Consider the following 21,730-nt stretch of genomic DNA (forward strand, 5'->3'; position numbering starts at 1 on the left):
ATAGAAGAAAATGTCCACAACTGTATTTTAAACAGAGAGGAATTCAAATCACAAAACACTAGATGAGACAAATGGATTGTTTTACATTCATTAAAGCAGAATTCACAGGAAGATGTGACATCATGAAACTATGTGCCAAGTAACATAGCTTTAAAGCAAAGAGAAATATTACAAAAGTAATGGAAAATAACAACACCCCTCTCTAATTTCTTGACAGATCAAGCAAGTAAAAAAAAAAAATCAGTGAGGATACAGAAGTTTTAAATAACATAAGTAACAAACTTAATGTGTATAAAAATCTATATTTATATAGAATATAACTTCTTTTCCTTATGCTCAAAGAATTTTTAACAGAAATAACCCATATCCTGGATCACAAGGAAAATTTAATGCATTCCCCAAAGCAGAAAATATAAAGACAACACTCTTGGACCACATGCAATACAACTAGAAACTAATCTCAAAAGATATAAATTAGCAACAAGAAAAAACCAAGCATTTAGAAATTAAAATGAAAACAAAGTGTATTTTGCTGAAGGACTCGAGCCAGAGAAGCAAATCTTTGGTTATAAAATAATTGAGGAATGTGAATGAACAGCAGCACTATTTCAGAGGTAAAATAACAGAATTAATTTTTTCCATGCTCAAACAGGGTGAAGGCAAATAAAAAAAACTAGGTATTTGTCCCAGGAAGTTCAAATGAGAAAAATGAGATCAACTTCTGGAAATGAGGAAGAAGAAAATAATTTTTAAAAAGTCTAGGTTAATAAATTAGAAAGCTAAAAACTTATTAATGTAAGAGATGATTTTTTAATGCTTAGCTGATCAATGAATAAGAGCAAGTTATTTGTATTGCACTTAGAGACGCTATTCTAACTGCTTTATGTATATGAGTTCATCTAATACAACTGAATAGTACCCTCAATTTACAGTGGGGAAACTGGAGCACAGAGAGTTAAGCAACTTACCCCATGGTCATAAATCTAGCAAGTAGAAGAAATGGGAACTGACCCAGACAGTCTGGCTCCAAAGACTGTCTTTACCTCCCACACTATACTCAAAATTAAGAAAAATGGTAACAAATACAGAGAAACAATAAATAGCAGTTAAAATTTTCCAACTGAAAACAATGCATATAATATTATGCTAAAAACACAGATGATTTAAAGATATTATTTTAAGTAACTGCTGGTGAAAGCCACCCCGAATTATCAGATGCAGCCCCAAAAGAACAAGCATTTCTTTGTTTCATCGAGGTCGGCGCCACGCACTGCCCTAAAGGGTATAATTATTAGGTCAAAAGTAAAAAAGCGGATAAACTTTATACCGTTCGGCATGGTATTGTGGTCTATGCTTGTCCCTTGTTTGAAGTCCTCAATGCGCCTTTCCACTTTTTTGGAAACGCTCCCGTCCTTTTTTCCAAGAAATGTTTTTGTCCACTTCAACCGTGCAGCAGTGGATCAGGGCTGGAAGCCCAGTTCTTGGTGCGCTACCGGCTCCATGACCTCATGTGACCTGCTGACCTGCACGATCGTGATCGCAGCGGCATTGTGAGGACAGGAGTTTATGCTCATGCACTGCCTGCTCTGAGCTAAGTGCTTTTCCCACGTTACCGTATTTACACCTCACACCAATCCCATCGTGAAGGGACTGTTAGCAATCACATTTTGCTAACGAGGGAAGTAATTTGAAGGAACCTGGGAACCTCCCCACTCACTGCGTGGGAGATAATAAGTGCTAGTTCCCCTTTCTCCCTTCTCACAGGTCAAAGCACAGCGCAGGTCGCGAACCACTCCACGTTTTCCAATGTTGTCCTGGGAGATTCTCAGAGGGGGTGTCTTTTCCCAATAAAAGTGTTTCCCCAGTTTTTCTAAAGGCTCAAAGATTGCTTATTCTATGATGTATTACAGTGTGTGTGTGTGTGTGTGTGTGTGTGTGTGTGTGTGTGTGTGTGTCCAGAATCCCTCCCACTTTCTTGAAACCATTTTGTCCCGTGCTGGTTGTGGCCATGCATAAGAAACAGCAGGTGGTGCCAGATGACAGATGGTGTGAGAGCCCGTCCTGGTGGGCGGGGGCGCGAGCGAGCAGGCAGGCGGGTAGCAGCCAGGAGCTCATCCCGCTCGCTCGCTCTCTCGCTCGCAGAAGCTCCCTATCCAGACGCACGCAAGGCGCTGTCCTTTCAGCACCACGAGCCGGGCTGAGGAGGGAGGACTTGGCCGCTGTCCTCCTCCTCTTCAAATTGGCTTGACTCCGCTCTGACCACCAAGAGTGCAGCACAGTAAGTAGGCATTTGCTTTTTGCTGTAACCACTGCTCAGTATCCTCCAACCCTCCACCACCCCTTTCACCCCGCAACAACCCCATTTTTTCTGACAAGGTTCCCTCAGCGGATTGACAAGGGAGGTTCAATTCTGCTGGGCTTGGGGGGGGGGGGCAACATTCGTCTTTCAAGGGAGCTGGAGAGCAATAAATGTCATTTGTTTATTTAGTTGGCAATCTTGCAATACGGGGCTTGCTAACTTTCCATAGATGCAAAAAAAAAAAAAAAAAAGAAAAAAAAATGGCCCTCGCTATTGAGGAAATGGAGGCATTCATTCCATGGTTGAATAACAAGATTGGGTTCAAGCCAGTTCGTTTTTTTGTTTTAGGAAATTGTATCTCCTACACAAGCCACATGTTATGTAAAAGGGTACTCTACCCACAGAGACAGGGAATGTATTTGGTGTGCTTTAGGGAGACTGCTGAAGAAAAACCGATGTGACAAAATAGCAGCCCAGGGTGGTACGGTGAAATTTACCATACTGCAGGGTGACCCAGAATAATAGGCTTTAATTATGCACTAAGAATAAGCCTTTCCCTAAGATTCTCTGCCTACATTAGCTCTAGTGTCTTGGATAGATATATTTTTAAGGCTTGTGTGTATTTGTGTGGTGTGTGTGTGTGTGTGTGTGTGTGTGTGTATGTAAGTCTGGGATTTTCCTTGAATTTTCCAAATTTGAAGGCTGTTGAGCTCTGTGAGCCGATGGCATATTTTGACGATGAAAGAAGTTTTACTGGATCATGGGAATCTTGCAGGAAGTCTATTGGAAGATCGCGCCTGATCTTGACACTGAAAGCCCCCACACTGTTCTCTTTCTCTGCCCCAGCTCCCACTATCACCAGCATCCCACTGCTTGCCTAGGTCCGGGAAGAAAGGCATCTCAGGATGGTGAAGCTGAACAGTAACCCTGGCGACAAGGCAACCAAGCCGCCTTCAGTGGAGGATGGCTTCCAGACCGTCCCTCTCATCACCCCCTTGGAGGTTAATCACTTACAGCTGCCTGCTCCGGAAAAGGTAACGCAGGTCTCTTGTCCCCATCAGTCCCTGCCCTCCCCCATCTCAGGATCTCAGGAAATAAATCAGCAAGACGTTCCACTCCCAAACCCTTTCATTCCCACAACATCGGCCAAATATGTTCCCTTTCTTGTAGAATGTAGTTAGTTATTCCTTCCACAGACATGACATCACTTGTGTTGTTTCAGAGATCTATGGTAAGTGTTTATTCATATTATATATGAATTTTTGTTTGGGTTCACACATCTTCCTTTTTTTAAGTTTTATCACAGGAGAAGAATACTAATAAGCCTCTAAACAGTGATAAGAGAAAATCGACTTGATTATTGCAGGGAGGTGTTTCAAAAATTGACTGGTACAGGTTTGAGGACAGGGAATTGGATGCAGTCCAGCAAGCATTTAGTTAGCACCTGCTAGGGCCCCCGTCCCTGTGCTGTGCTGGAAGTGGGTTAGAAAAAAAAATGAATTACAATATCCCTACCTGGCAGACCACTCAATACGTGCATTGCTGTAAACACTCTCCCTGAGCGTTGTAAAGGCTGGCAGAGCCCAGGGGTGGAAACAATTAATTCTGTTGGGGAGGGGCGCTGAGAAAACAGGTGAAGTAAGCTGCAGGGGACATTTCAATTTGGCTTTTAAAGGTGAGTACGCGCCTCCCAGGTAGATCATAGGAGGGAAAGGCACTCAAGGCAAAGGGCATGCGTGTGCAGAGCCCGGGAAACCTATGGCACATCTCCCGCCACGGGTGTAGTCCGAGAGGCACGGAGGTGGGCATTTACACAGAGGTGTGTGTGTGAGGGAGGGGGTGCTGTCCCATGGCACAGGTGGGAGATAGATAACACTACCGTTTGAGAGCCATCCCAGAGCCCCTGGGGTTCTATAGCAGGAGCTTTGGCACACTGTAAGAGATAGATTTGGAGGCAAATTGTGGAGTTCCCTGGATGAAGAGCAAACAATGGATCATTCTGTCGGTTTGATTCTCTCATTGGCATCTCCGGGAGGGCATTGTGTGTCTTAACCAATTGGCTCTATCCAGTGAACAGAAGAGGAGCCAGAGCTGGATAAAGGGGCTGGCTGATTGGCTGCGGGTTGAGTCATCTGTTTTGAAAGTGCAGAGGTTGTCAATATGAGAATGTGCACGGGGGGTGGCAGAAACAAAGAAGCCTTGAGCCAACCGAGGAAACTGAGAAGGTCTTGAGAAATACAGTTTGAACCGGCACTTAACACTCAAGTAATGCGGAGGGGAGATATTACCTGGGCAGCTGGTGCAGGGAGAACAGAGGTTCTCGGTGTCTGACTGCATGTTAGGATCACCTGGGGAGCTTTGGCAAACCCTGAAATCTAGGCCACACCCCAGAACACTTGAATGAGAATCTCTGGAGGTGAGGCCTGGGCATCAGAGTTAATTAAATCTCTCCAGGTGGCTCCTGGGTGCAGCCCAGAGTTGAGAACCACTGTGCTAGATGCGCATTACCCGTGGGAGTCAGGACTGTGCACGCACATTTACCGGTGCAAGGTGCAGGAGCAGAGACGATTGGTGAGTTGTCAAGCTCGCGGGAGTGAGTGGCCATGCTGGAATTTGAGCCCGGATGTAATGAAAGCTGGAGCGAAGGGGAGCTATTCTCTCGATGGTTTGGGAGCTGCAGGGAAAATCCTTACTCTTTAGCCAACATCTACAGCCTTAGAGATCTGTGTGTCCCTGAGAGGTGTGCAAGGAAAAGGGACTGTGATGAGGTCACCTCTCCCCCAACCCCCCCCAGGCCCCCCCACACCTGAAAATCCACCAGAGATACTATGGCCTCTGTCCCCCTTTCTCCCCCCACCCCTTACTTCATCCTCCTGCCTCGAAGGGCTTCCTTCTCGCCTTGAGAGAGGACATGAAAACCCAGTCCAGTGAACCAAAAAACTGTCCCAAAGCCTGAAGGATACATTGTGGACATGCATGGAGAGGGAAACCAATGCACCCCAAAAGATACCAATCCTCAAAGGAACACACCCCTACAGGGGCGCATCACAGACTCTTTCTGATGTTCATGGCAAAGTCTTCCTACCACATGGACCTCGGTTTTCTCCTGTGTAAAGTGGGGATGATCATACCTACCTCACATGGTCAGGACACAGTTAGAAGTAGCCTCATATGTAAAGTGTCTGGCACAAAACTAACTATAAGGGAATAGTCATGACCATCCATTTTCAAGGGCTTCCTAAATGCTAGATGCTGTTCTAAGCCACATGTAGACACACACACACACACACACACACACACACACACACACACACAATTTCTTTCACTTTTTAATAGTTAGAAGAACCCTATAAGGAAGTTGCTACTTTAATCCAGATTTTAAAGATGACACGCAGGTGCTTGAGTGGTCAAGTAATTTTCTAAAGCACATAGTTGGTGAGCACCCTGGTAAGGTCTGGAGAACCTAGCACACAGGCAGTGCCCCAGAAGCTCCCACCTTGCCGGGACAGGGAGCCAGCTGGCCGGAGCGTCCACACACTGGGCTTGAGCTGGGGCTCAGCTGCTCACTCCCAGCGCCACTGCCGTGCATGTGTTGCTCTCCTCCCCGAGACCTCTGCCTGCTCTTCTCCGAGTGGGAACTCGAGTGAGTGGTTGTCAGTGCTGGTACTTAGATGTTACCCTCTGTAGTAGAGAGCAAACAAGCTTTCCCCTTGACATTAGAACGGATGTGTTCAAAGTGAATTCCACTCCAGACGCCGAATGCATCCTTCAAGTGCTTAGTTATCGTCACACGCTCCGCTCGCCCTCGTGCTAGCCCTACCCTGGCCAATGGCGCGACGCGGATTTCTTCAACTGCCCCGGCCTCCCTCGTTGTGTGTAAGGTGGGAAGGACAACCTGGGGGCTCACCCATCCAGGGCACAGGGAAGGCAAGGTGAGTCCTGACACGGTTATCGGCTCTCTGATTGGGTTCCAGTCAGATGGTGAGTGTCTGAAGCTAAAATGGTCATCAGAAAGACGTCTATGGGACCCCAAGGTCCAGTCACAGTTTTTCTTTCTGGAAATGTAAGATACAGAGTGAGCTTGGTCAGTAATGCTGGCAGCCGCTTTAGATTTGTTCACCGAGTACTCTTTGGTGGGGAACATGAATTTCAGCGGAAAACCTTGTGGCCGCGAACGGGAGAGGACAGTGTGCCCGAGTCCGTGCTCTGAGCTGGGAGCGGCTGTGCAGGGCATTGCTTGCCGTTGTTTCCGCCAGTCTTCCCAACAGCTCTACGGGGTGGGTGATGGTGAACCCATTTCACTGATGGGTAAACTGAAGCTCTGATCAATGGAACGACTCGCCCAAGCTTCAGAGACACATAGGAGGAGCTGGGGCTGGGACCCGGCACACCTGACACCCCAGTTCTCCCTCTGCACCATGCTCCCTTCAATAATGAGAAGGCTCTGCCCCTGGAGAGCGCTTCCTCAGGCTCCAGACCCCTCTTCCCCGGCCACACTCCTCTTCCTCCAGCCTCCTGGACCTGCAGGTGATGTGTGGGGACAAGTCCCCAGGGAGAACACAGCCCCCAGTGCGCCCCACCCCGTGCGAGGGGATTGGTGCCCGCCTCAGAGCAGGAGGTCACTGGCCTCTCAGGGGTCTCCCCCTCTTCTCTCTGTCACGCCAGCCAGCCCTCCACACTGCGCCTGAGTGACTGCCCCCCGAGTTGTGGCCAGGTCCTTCTCCCACGGAAACCCTTTGCCGCCACCCCCACAGGGCACAGTCCTCAAATCCTCACCCTGGCTGTCCAGGGCCTTCATCATCTGCCCCACTGGTTTCTGGTCCTGCTGTTAAGTATCCCACAATGCACTGGATGGCTCCCCTAAAGCAGAATTATTCTGCCCACGATGCCAGCAGAGCCCAGGTTGAGAAACCCTGCCCTAGAGTTTCCCACCCTCTCCAGGGTGCTTCATGCTGCCTCCTCCTCGCACCTGTCACCCCGTCAGCCCTGAATGCCTTCTCACCCCTTCACCTGTCCTATAGGCCAATGCTCACCTCCCTAAACCAGCTTGGATAACAGCTCTCCTGGACACACTCCCTGAGTGTCCACCATCATAGCTGTGGTTCTACTCATCATGGTCAGGCACTCACCTCTCACTCATCCATTCATAGCTGTGCTTCTACTCATCACGGTCAGGCACTCACCTCTCACTCATCCATTCATAGCTGTGCTTCTACTCATCACGGTCAGGCACTCACCTCTCACTCATCCATTCATAGCTGTGGTTCTACTCATCATGGTCAGGCACTCACCTCTCACTCATCCATTCATAGCTGTGCTTCTACTCATCACGGTCAGGCACTCACCTCTCACTCATCCATTCATAGCTGTGCTTCTACTCATCACGGTCAGGCACTCACCTCTCACTCATCCATTCATAGCTGTGCTTCTACTCATCACGATCAGGCACTCACCTCTCACTCATCCATTCATAGCTGTGCTTCTACTCATCACGATCAGGCACTCACCTCTCACTCATCCATTCATAGCTGTGCTTCTACTCATCATGGTCAGGCACTCACCTCTCACTCATCCATTCATAGCTGTGGTTCTACTCATCCTGGTCAGGCACTCACCTCTCACTCATCCATTCATAGCTGTGGTTCTACTCCTCATGGTCAGGCACTCACCTCTCACTCATCCATTCATAGCTGTGCTTCTACTCATCATGGTCAGGCACTCACCTCTCACTCATCCATTCATAGCTGTGGTTCTACTCATCATGGTCAGGCACTCACCTCTCACTCATCCATTCATAGCTGTGGTTCTACTCCTCATGGTCAGGCACTCACCTCTCACTCATCCATTCATAGCTGTGGTTCTACTCATCATGGTCAGGCACTCACCTCTCACTCATCCATTCATAGCTGTGGTTCTACTCATCACACCGACGGGCACTCATTTGCTTACTCATTCATCCAGCACATCTAGTGGGGCACCTCCTTTGTGCCAGGCATGTGCCGGGCTGTATGTATATAGCCATGAAAAGTCATGGCTTCAGGAAGCTTCCTGTCCAATGCGGGAAAGGGACTTCAAACAAGCCATCACACACCTAGATGCACAGAGATGCATGTTGAAGGAAGTGCTGTAAAAGAGAGAGTAAAGCACTGTCATGTAAGAAAGGATAAGACTTCAGGGGGCCTAATTACAATGGGAAGGTGGTCCGGGAAGGAGCCCTGGCGGAGACCTGGAGGACGGGCTGGGGAGGGATGGGGGGCAGAGGCCCCAGCATGCAGACAGGCATTGAGGAAGCTGGAGGGACAGCCGGAGGCCGCTGGCCGGGCATGCTGGGTGCAGGGAGAGAACTGGGAGCTGAGGGGAGGTGGGCCCAGCCCCTGTGGGGCCCAGTGGAGTGTTTTGAAGGGATTCAAAGCAGGAGAGTAGCAGGGCCAGACTTCTACTTGAAGAAGATTTCTGTGGCTGCCGTGGGCCACCCTGGGACAGGGGACTCAGGCTTGGTCTCCTGGTCTCCTCTCCTCTGCCCTTCCCACCCACCCTCCTTGAAGCACTGACTCATTTTCCCCAAACAGAGGTGATGGGTTTCCTGCAGCTCCCCCACCGGGAACGGTGGGAGAAGAGAGTGGAAGGAAGGGGTCGGCCAGGGGCCACCGCCATGTTCGTGAGGGGAAGACGGTGGTGGGCGCCGGCGTAGTGGGGGCGGGGTGGGGGGCGGGTTTGTGTAGACTCGGTCCCGGGTTGGCTCTGGGGTTTGCCCACTGGGTCTGAGGGCCCCGGCTCTCCCTGGTCTGTATCCTGGCCTGCAGCGGGCAGCGGGGAATTCTGGCTGAGCGAGCCGCTGCCCCTGGCCTAGAGTGAAGCGGGGCATAATTCCTCCGTCTGACAGGTGAGGGGACAGACTAGCGTCTGCGCAGTTGGGTTATTTAAGCCATTCCTTCTCGTGGAATGGTCCAATTATATGTACTTGCAAAACGATGCCCATAGCAGAACTTCCTACCAGTTGGAAGCATACCAGTAAAATGGCATATATACTTTAAATTTTTATAAACAATGTCAAAACGCCCTTGCTCCTCCAGGCCACGGAGCAAGCTCCTGAGAGGCTGGAACATCAAATTTCAGGATGTGCTTTTGGAGCCTCATAGCCTTTGGCTTATCTAAGTGACCCCAATAACCCAGGTGTTCCCACAGACCCTCCTTGAGGTCACTACCGTTCCCCCATTGTGCAGATGCAGAAACAGACTCAGGGGTGAACGCTGTCCTAGGACACACCCCAGGAAAACATTGCTGCCAAGGTCTGCACGCAGGTGTGCTGGGAGCGAACGGATGGCGGGTTGGCAGAGAGCAAGCCCCAGACAGGCACAGCGCCGCCTTGGCAAAGTCCCAGGTGAATCGTGCATTTGGCAAGCCAACTGGCAGGCTCTAGGCAAATGTTCCTTTCCTTCCTACTGATTACTAAGTCTTTACACATCCTGGCCCACCTCCTGTGGGAGGAGAGGAACGCAGACATTTGCAGATCGATTACTGATGCTTGGCACACTTCATATTTTGCACGGTATACCCTATGCGCTTTGTAGTCCTAGAGATCTGGGTTCAAATCCCAGCTAAGCTATTTACTTGCTGTGTGGCTTTAGGCAAGTTGCTTAGCATCTCTGAGCTTTGGCTTTTCCCAACTCTAATGTGATCAGACCTATCTAATGCAATTACTACGGAGGAAAAGTGTGAAAATGGTCTCAAGGCACCCAGAGAGCGCTCAGTGACATAGTTGCCTTCCCTTGACTGGACATCAAGAGTATATCTCTTCGAGTTGACATTTTGGGAAGCCGGCTGTAGAAGCAAACCGTGCTGAGAAAGATGGGGTTTCCGGGTGGGGCTCGAGGGGCGTGCACCTGGGAGGTCAGGCAAGGGAGAAGCTGCTCTTGTACTGAGTACCGTGTCCTTGGCCTCTCCTGTGCCTTCACCAGAGGGGCTCTTTTTCTCCCCGAGACACAGGTTCAGAGAAGCATCCGCCCTTCCCCAGGGAGCAGCAGAAATGCCTACCTCTGCAGGTGCCATGCTCACAGAGCCCCCTCGTTCTGCTTTTTCAAAGACTCTTAAAAGATGGATTGTAAGTCACCCTGGATTGTGGCAAGGCTCTGAATAGGCAACTTCAACAAACAGATATAAGACCCATTAAACATTCTTTATAACTTAAACACGTCGTTTTAAACCAAGTACAGCTTTCTCCCTATCAGACTGCAAAAGAGTGAGAAGGCCTGGTGGTGCTAACACTAGCAGTGAGCAGATCTTTGTATACTCTTGGTGGTTATGTAATTGGGTACGGTGTTTTTCCAAGGGCGTTTTGACATTGTTTATAAAATTTAAAGTATATATGCCATTTTACTGGTATGCTTCCAACTGGTAGGAAGTTCTGCTATGGGAATCGTTTTTGCAAGTACATATAATTGGGAACAACTGGACTGTTCCACGAGAAGGAATGGCTTAAATAAACTCTGGTGCTCAGATGAGGGATACTAAGGATTGTTTTGAGAACGAGGGAGATTTGCTTGTGCTAACACAGCAGACATTTTTTGGTTAAAACAGCTTCAGGGTGTGGTGTGGAGTGATCCCATTGGTGGAAACACGTGTGTACGTATGTTTTATGACTAATTTATAACACCATTTTGGAAAGTCACACAAGAAGATCAGTAAATGTTTGATGTGTAGGGATGGGGGTGGGTGGGGCCATTAAAAATATTTTGTTCTGTATATGTAATACTTTTTACCATAAGCATGTATCACATTTTTTTTTCCCAAAGAAAATTGCTGTGATTTTACAGACGGTAAATTAGTCTAGGAGAGCTTAAGCGAGCTTGCTCGCGTTCACACATGCAGAGACCACGTAGACACACATGCAGAGACCGCGTGGAGCGAGGCGGTGTCTCTGCATGGAGGGGGGTTGTGTTGAGCAGTGCTGTTTGAATTCGAACCTTAACTCCACCACCTGCTTGCTGTGTGACCCCAGGCAAGTTTATTAGCCTCTCTGACCGTCCGATTTCTCATGGTTAAAATGGGAACAGTATCTTCCTGTGAGGATTGTTGAAAGGGTGAAATGAGAAAATACATGTCAGATGGTTATCACGGTGTCTGGCACGGAGTAAACGCTTCATGCAAGGTTGTTGTTATTCCTGCTGCTGCTGCTGCTGCTGCTGTTGTTATTATCGTCATCAGCCCAGTCTGCTGATCTTTGCTCCTGGAGAGTGCAGGGGCGGGTCCGGGCTTCAAGGAGCGTGAGCAGTGAAGTGGGCTGAGCCTCTGGACAGTCGATGGCGGGCCCGGTGGTGGAGTTGTGGACACGATTCCAGCCCCGGGAGCAAGCCTCTGCTCAGAGCAGGAGCCTGAAGCCCCTAAGGAGGGCCCATGGAGACACCCTCAGTTTGTGCCACACACTGCACACTGCCTCAGAGTTGGAGAGTCGCAGACTTACTGGGCTAACTGGGCTGCTTGAGGCCATGCTGGACAGCTTTCCATTCTGCCTCTAGAAAGCAAAGGCCCAGCAAGGGAAACAGACTTGATCCCACAGAGAGTGCCCTGGACTGGGAACCAGCAGGTCCGCGCTACATGCCTGCTTCTGACATAGTTTTGCTGTGTGACCTTGTAGCAAATCCCTTTCCCTCTCTGGGCTCCCACTTTCCCATCTGTGAATTGACGGGATTGGACAACACCTCCACTAGTGTCCTTTGAGCACTGGCATCGTACTCTGTGTCCTCCACCCAACATTGAGCTTCAAGGGTCCAGGGAAAGGCTCAAACCCAAAGCCATGAAGTGTGGGGTGAGAAGTGAGAGTGGCTGACGGCAGAAGGGTCCCAACGGCAGCGTGTCTCCTTAGAGATAAGATTAATTCCTGGGTTCATTCACTTGGCAGCATTTACGGCGCCCCCATTGTGTACCAGGTGCCACAGGACCAGAGGGAGGGGGTAATGACACGTGAATGATGGCCTTACTAGGAGGTGGCACTTGGATCTGAGCCAGACGCCCAAGTCCAAGCCTTGGCTCTGCCTCTTAGTGGTCGTGTGAGGTTGCAGATTCATTTCTGCCCCTCTGTTGATGGGGATAAACACTCCTCCCCCAGAGTGACCGAGAGGATTGGCTGCCATACAGGGGTCAAGCACTGGGTGCAGCGCCAGGCACAGAGCGGGCACCCTTCTTAAAACCCTGATAGCAAAGGAGCAGGATCATCTTGAGTTGAAATGTCAGCTTAACTACTTACCAGTCATTCGATCACAGGCAAGTGAGGAGGGTAGATTTCCTCGTCTGAGAAATAGGAATGATGATGAATGTAAAGGAGAGACACAAGGATCAGAGGGCATGCTGCAAGGTGAGTCGGGAGACTGCACCGGGCCCCCCAGCCTGGTGGCCCGGCACGCAGTCGGTGCCCTGCCGCGAGCCGTTCATTCTCGGCCCTGCTCTGAACTCCGCTCCGCGTGTGCGGCGAGAAGGAACCCAGGGTTGCAGCTTCCACCTATTTTTGGCCTGTGCAAGTCCAGCTCATAAAAATATACCCTTACTCCCTGTGAGCACTTCTGCGCCTTTATTTATTGTTCCTGCCAATCCCGGGCCTCGCCGCCGTGTGGGGACCTCTTCATTATTGATAATCCCGGGAAGTAGTATTTTAAATTTTTATGATCTGTGCTTTGCGCCATCGGAACGTGCACGCATTATCTGGCCTTGCCTGCGGACGAGGGGTCCTTTTGGGGATGAATAATTTATCCCGTTTTCACAAATGCCGTCATTGCACGATTATGTTAAATGATCTTCTGCGTATCAGCCGCCGACAGGACAATGGGAACTGTTTATATAAATATGGAAAGAAAACGGATTTATTTTTTTTTGCCCAAATCCACAATGATATTTGAAGAATCTGGAGGTTCATTTCTCCGAATACCTCTAAAAGCCCCCTTAGAATAATAAAGAGAGTGGAATGAATTTTTTTCTGTCCTCTGTCCCCTTCTGCGCCGGTTTCTGTTATTATTCAAGGAGCTCGGGGCTCTGCTTTGCTCCATTTTTTATTTTTTCAACCGCTTAGAATAGAGCCTTTCTTTGCAAATTTATTTCCTCTCTTCCCTTTCTTTGCTTATGCAAGCTGATTCCTCCAAGGTCCAATTAATAACGATTGGCTAACATTTCTTATGCTTTCTCCTTCATAGCACTAAGAAAAGGGACTGTTACTGTAGCTCCTTTACTATAATAGAAGGGATATGTTTCTGGCCCCCTTCCATGAGAACGAACACCAAGCCCCAGGACAGGCCTGCTGGCTGGTGGATTCCAGTGGGGCTGGGTCCTCCCGCTTTGCCATCTCCCCAGGGAGGCCCCCCCTGCAGCAGAGGATCCTCTTCTGTCCGTGGTGCGCATCTGGAAAGCCCCTCTCTGCTTTACAACCCTCCCTCAGCTCCCCACGGCCCTCAAGTTCATCCCCAAGATGCTTGGCCTGCGGTTCAGAGCCTCTGCCCGCCCCTCACATCCCCTGCCCTGTTCTCAGGCCACTCACTCAAAACCACTCTTTGCCCTGGCCGGTTGGCTCAGCGGTAGAGCGTCGGCCTGGCGTGCGGGGGACCCGGGTTCGATTCCCGGCCAGGGCACATAGGAGAGGCGCCCATGTGCTTCTCCATCCCCATTCCCCCTCCTTCCTCTCTGTCTCTCTCTTCCCCTCCCGCAGCCAAGGCTCCATTGGAGCAAAGATGGCCCGGGCACTGGGGATGGCTCCTTGGCCTCTGCCCCAGGCGCTAGAGTGGCTCTGGTCGCGGCAGAGCGATGCCCCGGAGGGGCAGAGCGTCGCCCCCTGGTGGACAGAGTATCGCCCCCTGGTGGGCGTGCCGGGTGGATCCCGGTCGGGCGCATGCGGGAGTCTGTCTGACTGTCTCTCCCTGTTTCTAGCTTCAGAAAAAAGGAAAAAACAAACAAACAAACAAACAAAAAAACAAACCACCTCTTTGCAGCTTCTGGGTGTCTCCTGGGTGTTGGATGGTTTGCGCTGCCTGCTCGGTCTTGAGAGGCTCTTTTTCCTCGGTTTGGGGGAGGCAAGGATGGAAACAAGGAAGCTGGCCAGAGCGAACGTTCCTGCAGAGTGCGTGGTGGCCTGGGCTGGGGCGGGGCACAGCTGGAACTGGACGAGTGGTCGAGCCAAGAGAAATTTCGAGGAAGCAGGAGCTGGTGATGGGATGGATTGGGGAATGAAGGAAAGGGAAAGGGACGGTCATGGGAGATTTCTGGCTATGACTGGACATAAATGAGGGTGTGGATGGTGCTGGTTTCCTGAGCTGGGGTTTTACATGGAGAAGAAAATGTCGAGGTGCAGGTGGGTCAGCGAAGCCAGGAGCTTTGCCATGGAAATGGTCGGTTTAGGTGCGCCGACCCAAGAGCAGAGCTCCAGCAGGGTGCTCTGAGGCCAGGTGGGGTCTGCACTGGAGACGTAAAGCTGTGAGTTATGGGGACACTGGTGGACTTGGAGGTGACGGGAATGCAAGCACTCAGGGGGAGAGGGGCTTCTCGGGGAGGGAGGAGTGCCTGTGACCCCGCCCTGGGGAATTCCAACACTGAAAGGCCAAGCAGAAGGCGGGCCGGTCAGTGAGCCGGCAGAGAACCAAGGGAGAGACTGCCGTGGAGCCCAGGGAGGGGGACGTTTCAGGGAGCGACACACGGACAAGCCGTCCAGGACGGCTGAGAGGTCGGAGGCTATGAGGCCAGAGGACCGTCGCTTGTTCCAGGCCAGTGGACAAAGGCCTGCTATTAGTAGGGAGATGGGGTTCTATCAAGATAACACTTCCATAGGGGTGGAGGTAAAACGTGAAGTCGCAAACTGGGCGGCTTTGGAGAAGATGTGGCTGGGCGGCAGAGAGGAGCAGACCACTGAGGGAGGACTGACACAAGGTCAGGTACCCCACCTGTCCCTTGGCCTACCTGTGTTTGAACTTGGTAGTTTGAGGAATGAGGCTCTGAAGGCAAAAGATCTGTTTTCATTAGACAGTCACTCAGGGCGTGAGTGACATCTCACTGGGGTGGAGGTCCAAGCAGGATGTGGATTTGGAGGGCTCTGACCCCAACTGTGCCTAACCCTGCACCTCCCACGCCATGACAGCAAATGTCAAATGGAATACTTTAAAAAGAAATACTACATAGACTATAAATATCACAGATTATTTATATATTATACACATATAAATTTATATAAACAATGATATAAATTATATATATATACACATATTGAACTGGATAGAAGTGAAATCATACAGTATACAAGAAAAACTTTTTGAGTGGGATTTCTTTTGTTCGGTGCAATGTCTGAGGCTCACCCGTGTGTGTAGTATTGCTAGGCGGCGGTTAAGAATAATCCCCAGTTTATCTATTCTTCAGTTCATGGACAGCTCGGTTGTTCTCATTTTGGGGCGATTAGGAGGAAAGTGGCTGTGAAGATTTTTGTGTGTACCTTTTGGTGGACCCATTATATTTTGAGGTGATTTTTATTTGCTGGTGCCAAGAAAAACCTATTGATTTTGTTACGCTTATTTAGTATGTGGCTGTCGTACAATAGCTTTTTGGTTCATTTTTCTTGGAGCACATTGTATCAGATAGAAAGCTTTTCACCTCCAGTAACAGAAAACTCAACCCAGATTGGGTCAAAGCCCAAACAGTCCATATTTGCCCCCCGGGACTGCAGTCTGGCGTCAGACAAGGTGTGATTCAGAGGATAGGTGTCCTTGGGGCCCGTCTCAGTTCCTCTTGGCTCTGCCTTTCTTTGTGGGCTGCCTTTTTCCTCATCCTGGCTCCTCGGGGTGCCAATGATTGCTTCAGCAGTTCGGTTCCAGACTCAAGCCCTCACCACAACATTCAGAGGAAAAGCACACCCATTTGTGGGAGCACCCATGAAAGAGCAAGGAGGCTTTTATTGCCAAGTCCCGAGTCAACACTGCCTCATATCTCATTGGTTCTAACTAGGTAACATGCCCACCTCTGAGCCAATCAAATTTGGGGGTCAGTAGGATGGTATGCTCTGATTGGCTTAACCTAATTCGGGACCATCCCCATCATCAAGAGAAGGATCAATCCCAACCAACCACAAAGCTACCAGACCATGAGGCAGGTCTGAGCTCCCAAAAAGAATATGGGAGGAGCTTTTGATTGAAAGCAGAAATGGATGCTAGAGAAGCAACCACAAAATGTTTATTATGACAATTGAAATGATATTGCCAGTAATGATTATTCATTGTCTAGTGCCAACAGCGATACATTTTTAGTTCTGTTTCCCGTCTCAACATGTCAGCTACAGCATAGGGTCTTTTAAATTTCAGTGGAATGACGAACATGGTTTTGAGCTTTTTGAAAAGCTCTGGGAAAGACGTTTATAAAATGAGAGAGGTGGGGGGGGGGAGGGTTAGGAAGCAGATGCTTTGTAATGTTTGACGTGTGATGTGTAGATGCTGCAGACCAGTGCACTGGCTGAGGATCTAGGGAGGAAGGTGTCAAGCCACGCGACCATTGGGATGGGCTTGGCAATGTTGGAAGCTGTGTTAATATTCCATCACTGTGGAACAAATGACCAGGAATTAAATGGCCTGAAGCAATACGAGTATGTTACCTCAGAGTTTTTGTAGGTCAGAGGTCCAGGCACAGCCGCTGGGTTCTGGGGTCGGGGTCTCACGGGCCTGAAACCAGGGTGTCTGCTGGGCTTGGCGTCCCCTCCCAACCCATTCAGGTTGTTGGCAGAATTCAGTTACGTGTGGGTGTGGGATTAAAGTCCCCATTTTTCTGAGTGACCCGATGTTGGCTGAGGTCACTTCCAGCTTCCAGAGGCCACCCTCAGGTACTTGGTGCATGTCCATCTCCCAACATGTCGGCTTCCTTCCTCAAGACCAGCAGGAGAACCTCTTCTCCGGGCTGCCGGGGTGGGGTTGTATACGGCAGGCAGAACGGAATTATAGGAGTGACTATCCCACCCGTGGCCCCGCCCACACTTTCAGGGAGATATTCTACAGACGTGCACACCGGGTGGGGGCGGGAACCCGAAGGGCCATCTAGCGGGCTGCCTACCATAAAAGGCCCAGGCACCACGGCCCCAAGGCTTGTGGCTCACCGGGCACACTGACTTCTTAAATGAGGGTGGTGATTATCGTCCATATTTTGCAGGTGAGGCTCCGAGGCTCAGACAGTTTCCGCGTTCCCCATCACACGGCGGCCCTCAGCAGTAGTCACGGGTTATCTGCCAGGGTGCCCTCTCCTGCCACTCTGTCCACGCAGTGGGATGGGGCTCCATAAATGTCCTGGCAGACTGACAACGTGTCTGGACATGAACCACCTTTGCAAAATGTTCAGGCTTTAGAAATAACGTAGATTCAATAGGTCTTTATGTTTTTCTTTGCGAAAGTCCCTAAATCAAATTGGAATTAAGCACATGTGCAAATGTGTTCATCACGATTGTTTGTATGACCCAAACTATGGAAGCAACCTAACTGTTCAACAGTAGAGATTAATTAGATCAATTGTAATATATGCATACGCTGAATATTATGCTATGTCAAAAGGCAAAATGCGAGCACATATTGGTCTATGTGGAAAAAATCTTAGTATAATGTTGTGTGATAAAAGCAGGTTATAATTCATAAAGTATAAATCCATCATGAAAAGGATATATATGTTTGCATAAATAGCTAGTATATATAATATCTGCATATCTATACATTTAAAAACACCTGGAAAGGTGTGGCCCAGATTGTCACCTGGGGTTGTCTCTGTTGGAATGGGGAAGTGTTAGGGGTAACTTGAATTTTCTATTTTCTTGTATGTGCTTGAGAGGGTGGTTCTTTATTTTCTGATCTTTATGCAATGAATAATTAATCCCAGTTGATAAAATAAACGGGAAGGAAAGTGTTTCAAGTCTCCACGCGTGCTAAACACTGGTTAAAAACATTTCAGGTGATCGTGAAGACAAGAACGGAGTATCAGCCGGAACAGAAGAACAAAGGGAAGTTCCGGGTGCCGAAAATCGCCGAATTTACGGTCAGTGTCTTGATGGTGTAACAGAAAGATGAAGGTAAGGCTGGCCTCAGCCGGCTCAGACACCCCGCACGAGCAGAACAGGTCCCGCTGGAGCGCTGGAGAACAACATAGGCTATTTCTGGATGATTTCTTGGGGCCACACTGTCTGGGTCACTGAATCTAATCAAATAGCAGAGGCTCTGCCTCTTGAGGACACCTTATGCTCTCTTCTGCTATGGAATGTTTGGACAATTTGATCATCGCTAAACGTATCTCATTTCTCCTTTTATCCTTCTGTCCCCATCCCTCTGCCTTTTCATCCTACTCTCCAGGACACATGATGAAAATGTATAAAGAAGCTCATATTTTAGTCAGTAGATGGTTACAACAAAACACAATAATGGTATTTTGACCACGGCCCGTGGTGGCGCAGTGGATCGAGCGCCGACCTGGGACGCTGAGGTCGCTGGTTTGAAACGCTGGGCTTGCCCCATCAAGGCACATCCAAAGCAACCAATGGGCAGCTAGAATGAAGCAACTGCTTCTTGTCCCACCCCCTCTCTGTAAAATCAATCAATAAAATCTTTTATAAAAAGCCCAAACAAACCCAAAAAAGACAAAGGGAAAGAAAGAAAAGCTGACTTCTCAGTGGAAAAACCAAATGGTTGCCTTTCTATTTCTTGGTGGAGGGGTCATTAGGAAAACTGATAAATACATGTCACTGGGACAAGTTGTGTGAAGGAACCATGAAGCATGCTCTCTGAGCATGGAAGCTCAGGGAAATACCCTGGGGAAGTCACTTAGGACTTTAGGTGGCTGAGGAGACCACGGCTTGTGCAAAGGCCCTGCAGCTGGAGAGAGTCTGGCCCCAGCACTGAATAAGAATGGGGACAGTGAGGCTGGGCTCCAGGAGGGGCTGGGGGAGCAGGTAGAGAGCGACAGGAGGAGTGGGCAGAGGACAGACAATTCCAGGCCCAGGACCCTGTATGGAGGAGTTTGGGTTTTGTGCTAGAAGCATCTGAAAGACTTTTAAAAGGGGAGAGACATGATTGAATTTGTTTTTTGGTTTTTTTTTGGTTTTTCATTTTTCCGCAGCTGGAAACGGGGAGGCAGTCAGACAGACTCCCGCATGCGCCCGACCGGGATCCACCCGGCATGCCCACCAGGGGGCAATGCTCTGCCCCTCTGGGGCGACGCTCTGTTGCATCCAGAGCCATTCTAGCGCCTGGGGCAGAGGCCACAGAGCCATCCCCAGCGCCCGGGCCATCTTTGCTCCAATGGAGCCTCGGCTGCGGGAGGGGAAGAGAGAGACAGAGAGGAAGGAGAGGGGGAGGGGTGGAGAAGCAGATGGGCGCCTCTCCTGTGTGCCTTGGCTGGGAATCGAACCCAGGACTCCTGCACGCCAGGCCGACGCTCTACCACTGAGCCAACCAACCAGGGCCTGAATTTGGGTTTTGACTGAAGGCACTGGCTTCTATGTGGCTGGTGGACTGTGGTGGGCAAAAGGGAATGTGGAGACTGTTAGGCTACTGCAGTCATCCAAGTAAAAATCAGCAGTGGCTCAGACAAGGATGCTGAGCAGATAGAGAGACGTGGGCGCACCCAAAAGATATTCAGGAGGCAGAGCCGATGGAGGCAGCAGAACAGTGGGTCCCGTGGACGGACATTGGAGCAGTCTGGCTGGGTTTGAGCCGTTTCCACCTTATACCAGCCACGTGGTGACACGTAGGGCATCTGTTTGTCAAACAGAGATACTGTCGTAGGAGGATTGCTGTGAGGATGACGAAGAGAAAACAGGCAAAGCACTTGACTCCGGGCGTGATAAGTGCACAGCTATTGGTGACTGTTTAGTGTCAACTGTGACTGGGGGCTTTGCAAGTGAAAACAGCGCCTGGTTGGTTATCTGGGAAACGGCGTGTGGGTGTGGATAAATATACTGGTCTGTTTCTGTTCCTGTCTTTTTCCGTGTGCTAAATCTGTGTCCCAGCAGCTGGGTGGGAGCCCGGGAGGGAACGTGGCGTCTCCCCCGAGTGTGGGACTTCCCTGGATGCTGACCACTCTGAGAACAGGGATAGCTCTTCTTTCAGCCGTCCCTTCAGCGTCTGGCACGCAGCATGGGCCCAGTAAATGTGGACTTGGTCTCAAGTGCCCGCAGGTACACGCGAGAACCAGCAGGTAGCGGTGTGTGTATGTGTGTGTGTGTGTGTGTGTGTGGTGGTGTGTGTGTGGTGGTGGTGGTGTGTGTGGGGTATGCTGGTGTTCCGTACACGCGCACCAGGCCAGGAGGTAAAGCTGACCTGTCTGTCCCTGTGGCAGCAGAGGTCTTCAGAAATATGCCCAGATTCATGCTTCACAATGTTTACTGCAGTGTTATTTATAAAACCAAACAATTCTAGATTATCAACCACTCTCTCGTGATTCCGTAACTAGGACCACATCCATAGGACGGACTATTTTAACAGTTTTCTAAAAATCGTTTTGTTTTTTTTCCCAAGGATTATGAGTTTATGAGATATTTTCTTCTTCTTTTTACTTTCCTGTGCTTTCTCAATTTTATATAAACATGTGCTGTTTCAATAATAAAAAAAAAGTTAGTTAGTTTTAAAAGCTGTGCTTGTTACCAAGTAGAGTATTACAAGTTTTTGATGAAATCATTCCTAATAAATTAAAGCAGTCATTTAATATGATGGTTATGAAGACATGAAATAATTTGGACAAATACTTCACACAGAAGTTTGTGTGAAAAAAGCAGAGGTTACAAATGTATGTCTTCTAAGATCGGAACTACGGAAAACCACAAGTATAGAGAGGAAAAAGGCTGTGGAAAGACATGGATCAAATTGTCCCTGCGCTGGGTCACCAGAGGTGGAGCTGGGCCCTGGTTTTGTTTTCTCTTTTGGTAACTTTTGGTGAGGTGGCTATTGTATCATATTTAGTGCCCATGCGCCTCTGAGAAATGGGTATAATCCCCCATTTCTTAAAGGGGAGCTGTGGCTCAGAGCGGTGACGGTGACATCACCTGAGAGCCGGGACTGCCCAGGCCTTGGTTCTCCACGCGGCCTGGAGTTGGTAACTACTGGTTAGGAGGGAAGTGAGTCAACTAAGAGAAAAGGAGCCGTCTGGTCGCGGGGTCCGGGGTCCAGGGCCTGCAGAAGCCCCCACGCGGCTTGACTCAATTAGTTCTGGGGATCGGGAAGGAAGAGCACTGGGTATGGGGGCGGCCCTTTGTCAGGTGTGGGAGGAGGGCCCTGCCCTTTGCTTATGTGAAGCTGTCAGCACTCATTGCGGGCTGTCTGCTTTCCTAAGGAGAGCCCCCTCTGGACCCCGCGGAGGAGGCACCTGCTGGGGGAGGGGAGAGAGAGGTGAGGGGTTACGGAGGAGGCTGTAGTGGCAATGAGAGCGGTCTGAGGTCCCAGCGGCCAGCTGTGG

At 49.7% G+C, this 21,730-nt stretch overlaps 1 protein-coding gene across 2 annotated transcripts in view; it reads left to right on the forward strand.

Annotated features, from left to right (window-relative positions):
- The first annotated feature begins 2,118 nt into the window (after positions 1 to 2,118).
- NSG2 (neuronal vesicle trafficking associated 2) overlaps positions 2,119 to 21,730 on the forward strand; it is a 47,081-nt gene continuing 27,469 nt past the window's right edge. The window contains exons 1-3 of one of the 2 annotated variants that reach the window (XM_066341920.1): positions 2,119 to 2,278; positions 3,181 to 3,333; positions 18,239 to 18,322. In XM_066341920.1, coding sequence (XP_066198017.1) covers positions 3,205 to 3,333; positions 18,239 to 18,322 — 213 coding nt within the window. In that variant the 5' untranslated portion in view covers positions 2,119 to 2,278; positions 3,181 to 3,204. Of the gene's footprint in view, positions 2,279 to 3,145; positions 3,334 to 18,238; positions 18,323 to 21,730 lie in introns of both variants that reach the window. The other variant, XM_066341919.1, reaches the window with a different exon arrangement.

This window comes from Saccopteryx leptura, chromosome 6 (assembly GCF_036850995.1).
Source record: "Saccopteryx leptura isolate mSacLep1 chromosome 6, mSacLep1_pri_phased_curated, whole genome shotgun sequence".
NCBI classification, from domain to species: Eukaryota; Metazoa; Chordata; class Mammalia; order Chiroptera; family Emballonuridae; genus Saccopteryx; species Saccopteryx leptura.